Genomic DNA, 10,279 nt, shown 5'->3' with positions numbered 1-10,279 from the left:
ATATATATATATATATATACATACACACACAAATTACAGTAGATGCCTGTAAATTGTAAGGCCTACATGGACACATTAATTTACTGCCTTTGTTGTGGGCAGAGGTTTGCTTGCCTGTGAGAAATTCTGAAAATAATTGAACAGTATTACGTCTATATTGGAAAATTTGAAAGTGTTTGAATATCTTACCATCCTCAGTTCAAAATATCATTTATTATTATTTATAGATTTAGGGATGCTGAAGAAATCTGCTTGTTTAAAGGACAAGGCTGAAAGTCAATACTGAAGCTGTGATCTTCAGGCCAATAATTATTCTCACGAGTTAAAATGTTTGTAAATTATTTTAATCTGCATGAAGTTGTTGAGGGAGTCCTTGGTAATGTTTCTCGCCTGTAAGGGGTCCTCAGACCCTAAATGTTTGAGCAGCCCTGCTCCATACTAAAGTGAAGACCAGCCATCTGATTTGTTATCATTAGCACACAGTTCAAAAGCCTGCCTCTCTGCTGGTATGGGGGTGCATTAGTGCCTTTATCATGGGCAACTTGCACATCTGGAAAAGCATCATCAACAACAACACACACTACCAACCAGATGACATGTTTTTTTCAGGGAAGGCTGCATATTTCTGCAAGACACTGCTGCCAGTCCAGCAGCATTGGAAGTCCAGACCTGCAAACTGAAAACATCATGGAAACAAAAAAGAAACTGACAAGGAAAATAGTAGAACAGCATAAAACTCCAGTATGGTCTCTAAATATTTGCAGGCTGTTGTGAAAAGAGGAGGACTGCATCACAGTGGTGAACATAGCCCTGGCCCAACTTTTTCAAATGTTTTCTATGTTCCATTAATTCAACACGGCTTTATGATATTTGCAAATCATTGCTGTTATTTTTAAATTGTATTTATTTGCATAAAGTCTTGAAGCGAGGCTGCAGGTTCCGCATAAACACAGGCGGAGCTAAGGAAATCACGCTGACCTCTATTCTGTCACACCCTGTCTGTTGTGAGAACAGCTCCATTATGTAACCAGTGCATCACAGGATGACACCATGCTGTGATGTAAAACAACAACAAAAATAAAAAAAAGAGTAAATAATAATAATAAAAATCTTCCCACAAACACATCAATAGACTCGTTTAAAGGATTCTCATGTCCGGCCTCTCAGACACCCCCCATAGGATTGTAATTCCAGACTTTGGGGTCATGTGAGCATCAACTTGGGGTCAAACAAAAAATGCTTCCGACCGCCATTACGTTACATTACATTACAATGAGAGAGAGAGAGAGAGAGAGAGACGCCCATCTGGCTGTGTAATAACGCGCTCTGACAGATAAACAATGAGGAAGGAGTCGCTGCGGTTGAGGAAATCGTGCACATGTTGGAGGATTTAAATCAACAGCATTTGTCGAGGAGCAGGAAGCAGGGAGGGCTGACTCGTTTCAGGAGGACCGAGCTGCAGAATGCAACCTAACCTTTATGGCACAAACGGCACCAGACGAGGACTTTTGCTTAAAAAGCGACAGAAAGAGAGGAGGGGAGAGGAAGAAAAACACAAACCTGTCTGATATATAATTGTTTTTTTTTCTCCCTTTTCTGCAAAGACAAGAGGCTTTTGTGGCTGCGAAAGAGAGGACGTTTCGTAATGACAGAAAACTGAAAGGCAGGAAGGATTTTTTTTTCTTTTTTTCAAACCTCCGTCTGCAGCTTGTCGTTTTCCTGCTTGGTGGAGTGTTAGTTTTTTTTTTTTTTTTTCTTGGTTTGACTCATGATTTTGGAGAGGAGAGGGGGGGTTATTGCTGGGACTTTTTGTGTGTGTATCCAAACAGAAGGAGGTGGGGGAAGAAGAGAGGAGCAGCGGCAGGATCAGCGTGTTGTTTCTTTTCTTTTTGTCTTTTTTTCTCTCTCTCTCGGAGCGGATCGTCTGCGGCGCGTTTGATTCAGGAGCAACAGAGGGATCCGATCTTCCTGTTTGTGTGTGAGAGAGAGTGTGTGTGTGTGAGTGTGTGTGTGTGTGAGCCCAGACCGCCTCACATTGTGTGTGAGGCTGTGGCAGAAAAGAAAAGGCGGCTATAAATAGCGCGTGCGATTCTCGAAAAACTATCACAAGTGGCGCATCAGCGTCGTGGAGCGCGCGGAATCACACATCCCGCGCGCAACGTTTCCACCTTTATTTTGTCGCGCAGAGGATTACTTGTTTTCCCTCGTTGGATTTATTGTGATTTAAATCATAACAATAAGAATAAACTACGCGCCGGAGATCCTGTGTGGATCCACGGGTCCAGCTGGGATCAGATCTGGAGTCGCCTGACCTGGATTGGAACACTCGTGCTGGTGATCCGGATTTAAAACACCATCAACAAAAACCAGTTTGGATTGTTTATCGGATCACTTCTTCTTTATAAGCCCTCCTTCTATAAAGCCCGAGACTCCTGACCGATTTGTGCCCACCCACCTTTTTTTTTTTTTTAATTATTATTATTTTTAAATAAGATACCGACGTAGGATTACGACATGCCCTGCGCTGGCGACCCCAAAGGCGGACGATTATGACTGCAACGGCGAATTGGGTGGCTAACGGGGCAAGCCTTGAGGACTGCCACTCCAACATCTTCTCTCTGGTAGGCTATGAATAAAACATGCTCGGCAGCAAAAGATAGACCAAGTCATAAGACCCGTGGGAGGCAGCGCTTAAATGTGTGTGTCTGCTGGACAAAGGTGAACCAATTGCTGGTGTTGTTATTGGGCAATTATTAACAGGGTTAGTGGTCTGGGAGGGGAGCTGGGTGTGTGTGTGTGTTTGTGTCATATTTTCTACAACAATGAAGACATTTCAGTCAGACATTAAAAATACATTTCCCAAACAACCCCCCTCTTCAAATTAAAATGCTTGTGCAAAACTTACTGTAAACGACCAGTTTTATTTTGTGGCTTTTAAGGATTTTATTTGAGCCATCCTTTTTCTAGAGTAAAATGCTTCTACAACATGCAACGTTAATTATATTCAAAAAGGACAAACAATGGGTACAGGGGGTTTAAATTTGTTGTAGATTTATAATCCAGCTGTTTGCTTATGGAAGCCATACGAAGAAAAATAACAATGCTCAGATAGGCAGATAAATAAGATGACGACTAATTCTTGTTCCAATAATCACATTTTTTAAAACATCCAAGTTTAAAATCACAGTTGCAATTCTTAAAACATTGTTGAAAATTCTAATATTAAAATTAAAAAAATAATAATTTAGGAGATATTTGAGGTATTTGGCTATAGCGACATGTTTGGAGGAGTCACTACAAACAGGCACGGTGGTGGGAGCATCATGCTGTGGTACAGGAGCACCTGGATAGAAAAATAGAGGAGGAGTACCTCCAAATGACTCAGTTTCCACCTTAAATCAAGTTGTTTTAAATTAAGTAAAATATACCAATTTGGAAAAGAAGGGTGATCCAACATACATCCAGAATTATAGCATTAAAAAAATCCTGCTGTCTCAGTGCAATGTGCTAAAAAGAATTTAACTAAATATTAATTGGGGTGAATCAAGCCATACCCAGTTATTGTTTTAAAATCAATGAAGTTATACATTTTATAATTATTCCACCCTTGAAAAATAATGGTTTAAATTAATTGTTAAAATCCTAAAAAATCAATGGCATTCCTCCTCATGATGAGTATCTGTAAACTTTTAAGCACAGCTCTGTGTTTTAAGCAAATTATTAATAGAAACAACTCACACATTTCCTGTCAGCAAAATAATTTATATAAGTATTTGGAAACTCTGATACAAACTTAATAATAAATATAGAATAAAAAAGCTGCCTCTATGTGGTCACAAACTGAATCAAGAGCTTTTCTTTCTTTCTGAAAAAAAAAATAGCTTCATTGACACGAAAAGCAGATTATATGACAAAACGAACACTGTGAACAAAGCGCTTTTAGAAAATCTTAAAAGAAAACACTGGATGGACTCTGGATGCCGTGTGCCTTTTGCCGAACCGCCTGGTTGCGAGGTGGAAGGAGACAGGGAGCAGTGTGTGTTTTCACAGTTTTCTTGCTGCAATCGGCGAGTTAACTGTCTCACCACAACAGGCAGCCAAGTGGAAAGGCACGCGGTAAGACTGAGCTCATGCCGGAGCGGGCTGCTGAGAACCACAACAACACACGAGTCCTGAGGGCTTTTCAGGTGATCATGCAGGTTGTGAACCAGCAACATCCCCTAACAGAAACGACACCAGGGTTATGTCACAAGATGTAAACAGTGGCTTTTTAGGATTTTTCTAGATAGAAGATCGTAAAAAACGCTTGCATTAAAGAAGTGGGGAAATTCAAAGCGTCATCAATGATTCAAAAGCATCAATGATTTTCTCTGCACTGACTCTGAATCACACATGTCTAAAAAACAGGGATTTTGTCCATGTTTCCATTTCATCTGAGGCTATTCCCCTGTGGGGGGAGAAAAAAAAAAGAAGCTTCCATTCACTCACCGAGGCTTTATTGGCCATCATGAACATCCCTTTCAAACTGAGGGTGAAAGAGACCATCCATCAGCCGGCTTGTTGAGAATATTTATGACTGGCAAGTGCCACGGCGGTTACTAACTGGCACGGTTCCTGTAGAGAGAAGTCCAAGACGTTGCAGAGCAATAATGACACACACACACACTTACATACACACACAGGTATCCTAGTTAAACACGACAGAGACAAAGAGACAGACATTGTCATTTAAAATGCCTTTTGATGTGGAATGTGAGGCACAGATCAGAGCACAGTTGCAGCAGAGTTTATGGGTGTGTGAGCGTTTAACCGATTTTATCATTAAGTGTTTGAATTTAGAGAATAAAAGCAAAAGTGAGTTGTATTTTTTCAACTTTTTGTTTATTAGTCTTTTGTCAAGTCAATAAAATAACTCGAATTTTAATCTGTTCTAGTAATGGGGCAGTTTATAGTGCGTTGTGACAGTTCTGCAAATTTAGAACATAATCTTTGTTAAAGAAAGTTGGTTTCAGGCTCATTGTTAACCCATAATTTCATCTGGTTGCTTCTAAACAACAGAAAGCACATGGCTAATTTACATTACTACTTGTTCAAACTGTTCCTAACTCTGTCATCACTTCTTTATTGCTTAAACTTCCAATTTCATATCATCCCTGCACACCTTTTCCCCTCAGTGTTCTGAACAAAAACAATACTTTTCACTTATTTTACTTGTATCTAACAAAATCTAAAATAATAAAATTAAAAAATGGCACACTGACACCAGCAATTTAGCCGTTCATAAACTTTGCTAACCAAAGTTTTGACACATTATCTGTTCATCTTTTATAAAATGGTGACCAAATTGAGCAGAAAATATGCTATTGGGTTATAGAGCATATAGAGCTACAGGTTTGAAATAAGAAAACAGACTCCAGGATGGGAAATTTTCTAACCATTTCCTTTGGGTCAGAACGGTTGTGTTGTTGTAAATAAAGGTCTCGGGGCTAACTGTTGCACGCTCTGCTCTGACAGCCTGTTTAACAGCATTCCAGCATGCATTAACCTTGCTCATCTCTGATTTGCTGGCTGATATTGCGACCTGCATGAGTCCAAAAACAATAAAGAAATAAAAGCAGGTTATTAGAAAGCAAAAGGGTCCGTGCTGTGGGACTTTATGTGGGGAAATGGCAGATTACTGGTGTCAGATACTTGGGGCGGCTGCAATCAACACAACCCACAAAACAACTGTCTGGTGCGTCGGTGACCAATCGTCTGTGACAGAAAGCAAACTAGACCCGTGGAAGCGGGAGAAAAAAGCTGAGCTTGTGTGTTAAAGTGGCAACGAAGGAGGGGAAAGGGCAGAACGAGAGGGAGGCTTTCAGAGGGGCCGAAGGACTGCAGCGGAATCTGTTTTCGTTTTAGGAAAGTATTATGACTGATGTGCATTTCCTGACTGCAAGCCTCAGCCTATTTGAAAGAGAAACCGAGAGTGAAAGAGTGAGACAGAGCGAAGGGGGGTGGGGGGTGAATTAGAGAGGGAGAGCGTAATGAGAGAGGAGAAGAGAAAACAGACATCTGTGGACTGGGCAGGTTCCTTTAACAGTGACTCCCAGCCTGATTACGAAAGGCAAGGAGGAGACAGTTAAAGGGGGGAAAAAAAACACAGGAAGCCTCTGTATGAGTGTATGTGTGTGTGTGTTTATACTGAGTACATTGTGAACCATGCAGACTCAGGAGACAAACTTCAAACACCGATCATATTGTGCACACACATTCGCAAACACAAGAAGCTAAGAGAGGAAAAACACCCTCGTTGCCCACACAAACAAACGCAGCCGTATGTTGCACCCACCCCCTTTTCGAGCACCGAACGCTTCCCGAATCCCTGTGATGCGGGTTTGCGCAAACATGATGCAGAAACCTTCATTAAGGGACTTCTGGCGTCCTCCAGACAGAGGTGTAACGCTGGTAATTAAGTGTCCTCAAGTAGAGCTCTAATGTGATCAACTAAGAGGTGCTCATTAGCTGAACTGTATCCCAACAGAGAGTTCGCTTGTATAACGATGACGCCATGCTTTCCGGCGAAGGAAATAAAGTGCTCAAAGATGAGGCTGTGGGAGATAGCGGGCGGTGCTGTGATTTATGGCAGGTGAGCGGCCACGGCTTGTAGGAAGGAGCAGGTAATCAGGAGTGGTGCCTTTTTAATACATCCTGTTTGCATTTCCCCGTTATTAATGGCAGCGGCGAGCGCAAGGATGCTTAGAGATGAGAAAGAGGCGGCGGTCGGACACGCCGTTTGCTGAGCCAATGAATCATTTGGAGTTAATGCAGACCTGGGAAACATTAGAAACCTTGTTATGTTTTGTGCTGATGCAATATTGAAGAGCTGAAAGTACAGCAAAGCTATTTTTTAGAGCTTTACTCTGAGAAATATGAATAGGTTTGCAAAGTCCTTTTTAACTTAAAAATAAACAAGTCTTAAATTTAATACTGGTAGTGTGGCTTTTATTAAATTAGCCTCTGGCTTAAATAATAAATCAGCCCTAAACAAATATTGGAAGGTGCATATTAGAAAATAAACGTTATTTATGTGTATCCTAGAGTACTATATATACGGTAGGAGGCAAAGTATAAAAAAGAAAAAAATTGTGAACACTGACAGTGTTCAGCTGTAAATGTCTTGCTTCTTATGCTTCCCACATAGCTAACAGGTGTGGGCCATATCGAGTGTCAAGCTGGCACTGTTGGCTGACTGCTGGCATGACAAGTGGTTTGTCAACTGGATGTGGGGCCAGGTCTGGCAATGATGGCAGCAATTTAAGATGGCATGCCACAACTGGCCCAATTGTGATTTGGTTTATATCAGGGGTGCCCAAACATTTTCAAAATGAAAATCTATCCAGTGCTGTGGGCCAAATGCAGTAGTATAATACATGAAATACAAACACTTTTGTAAGTAAAGTCCTTTATTTTTAACGATTATGCTATGCAATGGCCCTCTTTAGTTTTAGTCTGTGCACTTGGAGAAAGTCTGCCATACGCTCAGGTAGCAAAGGCTCATGGGACATTTCATAAATTGATAAAATATGAGTTTTTGTGGCCTTGTAAAGTGTGCAAATCTACATGTTGGGTTAAATCTGATCTAAATATTTCTTGTTGTCATTTCATGTTTCATGTTTAATCCTATTAAATCAAAGATAAAGTCAGCACCATGAATGAAAACTACCTTCATACTGCCCTTTTATATAGTCATTTGACCAATGAAAATACTGTGTTAGGATAACAGGTTACAACCTTGTAACTTTGGCAACTGTTGGTGGGCCAAATCAAATGGCTTGGCGGGCCAAATTTGGCCCGAGGGCCCCACTTTGGGTTCCTCTGGTTTATATGGTTCTGGCCCAAGCATGGACCACTTCTGTCAAATCACATCTGAGCCAAAGAGCCACCATTCTTTGCTTTATCTGAGCTGAGTGGGCCAGAACTGGGCCAGGCAAATGTTTTTGTGAGTTGTTAAGGTAGTTTTTATACAAAAATATAAATTTAGCACAAAAATTAAGAAAATATTTGTTTGGTTTATTATTATTTTTATTGTAACAATGCTTCTTGTCAATAAATCTTATACTGTTAGATACCTTTTTAAATGGTGCCACATTTGTAAGGATCATGCATTTGTGGGATGAGCAGTAGAGCTGAGTATGTGAGTTGCAAGCATGAAAAAATTGCCTATTTTCTCTGCCAAACAGCTTATTTTGAGCTTCTGGTACCCCCAGGTGCTGCCAGTCAGGGGATGGTTTAGGATTTATTGACAAGAAGTATTTTTATAACAAAGGAATAATCTACCAAACACAAATTTATTTACTTTTTGTAAGTGTAAAGAAAGTTTCCTCATTTAAGTGAAGTGTCAGGATGTAGGATTTCTTAAAGATAAACAAATCCCTTGTTCTGTTATTATCAAAGGAGAATCAAATCTAAGAAGTATCTACAAAATGTAACATATTAAGCATTCATAACTTTTCCACCAGCTTCCATTGAAAATGTCCAAACCTTTCTTTGGAATTTCAGCTTTGCAATTGATGTATGATGCAGAAAAGACAAAATATGACAAGATAGGACAAGATGTTATGTGCAAAGATACAGATAATATAAACATGTTCACAAAGGAATTTTAAATTATTGTTAGCTTTAGGAAGTGTGGAGATCAAATTTCAAGTATTAAACTATTTAAGCAGTTTTAAAATATTCACTTCTGTTTCAAAAATGTGCTCTTCTATTGCCTTATTAGGGGTAAAAATAAAATAAATAGCTAATCATTGTATGAGCTGAAAAAAAAGATACTGGGATTGCCCATGGCACAACACATTATCCTGAAACTGGGCTTCATCTTGTTCTTGCAATTCATTTAATTTTAGTATAATATATTGCGTATTTACATTTGTTTTATAAATTTTATTAATGAGAGTAAAACTGTTTTAGCAAAAATACTCTATATTTAACCAGAGACTATTCTGAGCAAGGAAAGGAAAGGAAGTTAATTTATAAGACGTGACATTTTTTTGCAGCAGTATGCAAAATAATCACTCAAATAGTTCTTAGTTTCCATGTCTAATTACTCTACAATCCAAAGCTGTCTGATAAAATCATTTATTCCATTTCAAGGGTTCATGGATTGCTTGTTTTAAGTTACAAAAGATGAAGCTTGCTTCCATCAGTTAAGTTTGCACAGCAAAATAAGTGCAGAGTTGGAGAAACATGGCATTCAGGAGAATCAGGTTTAAAAAGTACTCCTTGTGTTAGAATGAGTAGTCAATTTGTTCATCTAATATGATGTTGGTGGAGCCTCCCATGAGATTGTTCTTATTTATTTTATGCATGCGCTCAGGGTTTAAACCACCCGGGACCAAGAGACGGTGCTTTTGTCCCACAGCAAGATGGATTCTGGAGGACTCGTCTTCTTTCCATAAGGTTGTCTTCATCCTCTAGCTTTGACAAATTAATATGTGAAAATTCCATCAAAAATTGGTCTTCTAATAAATTAATAAAGGTTTTGCAAAAAGATTTTTTTCCCACTAGTAAAGGTCCAGAATGTACTCTTTGTTTAGTGTCATCCATGTTCATTTTTTTATTTAACTCATAGTTTTTTCCCCCAGTCCTGCATGTCTAAATGGACTGAAGGAATGTTCGAATTACCATAAATACTCAAAAAGCTGGACTACCTGCAATGAATTACCACAAATGCTAGAAAAGCTGCTGCACCTAAAATGGATTATACTGTAATTGGTAGAAATGTTGCACCACCTAAAGAAATTACAGTAAATACCAGAAAAAAACGACACCATAAATGAGTGCAAAATGCTAAAAAAGTGGCACATGAATTACATTAAATGTGGCAAAAGCTGAAAAACAGGAAACTGTACGTGTGCACATAAATAAATGCTAAGTAATAAATAAATAAACACTACAAATGATAATTTAATTAATTCCACTGAAATTTAACAATTGATCTGGGTCCATAAAACTTAATTTGGCTCTTGATTTAGACCATGGTTCATAATTTGAAGACTCTTATTTAAAATCCCTAAATAATTTTTTGCTAAAATATATGAGACTAGTGCTAATGCTGGTGCCAGAGAATGTTTTGTTGTGCTCAGCTGTAAAAGCTACACTGTGGTGTACATTACGGGTGACACCGAGGCCATGACAGCATCAAGGAGACAAACACTGCAGGCTTCCAAGGCAGCATCTTCTGTCTTCAGCTGCATGCCCTCCAGAGCATCCATCTGGTTGATAATCACTAAAC

At 39.3% G+C, this 10,279-nt stretch overlaps 1 protein-coding gene across 3 annotated transcripts in view; it reads left to right on the top strand.

The window, feature by feature from the left end:
- The first annotated feature begins 1,284 nt into the window (after window positions 1–1,284).
- The window catches only part of LOC106514421 (mediator complex subunit 13L), a 115,313-nt gene continuing 106,318 nt past the window's right edge, over window positions 1,285–10,279 (top strand). For all 3 annotated transcript variants that reach the window (XM_014003676.1, XM_014003677.1, XM_014003675.1), the window contains exon 1: window positions 1,285–2,621. In XM_014003676.1, coding sequence (XP_013859130.1) covers window positions 2,550–2,621 — 72 coding nt within the window. In that variant the 5' untranslated portion in view covers window positions 1,285–2,549. The remainder of the gene's footprint in view (window positions 2,622–10,279) is intronic.

Source organism: Austrofundulus limnaeus, unplaced genomic scaffold (assembly GCF_001266775.1).
Source record: "Austrofundulus limnaeus strain Quisiro unplaced genomic scaffold, Austrofundulus_limnaeus-1.0 Scaffold20, whole genome shotgun sequence".
Lineage (NCBI taxonomy): Eukaryota > Metazoa > Chordata > Actinopteri > Cyprinodontiformes > Rivulidae > Austrofundulus > Austrofundulus limnaeus.
The sequence above is the reverse complement of the archived record's forward strand: the minus strand, read 5'-3'. Positions and strand labels throughout refer to the sequence as shown.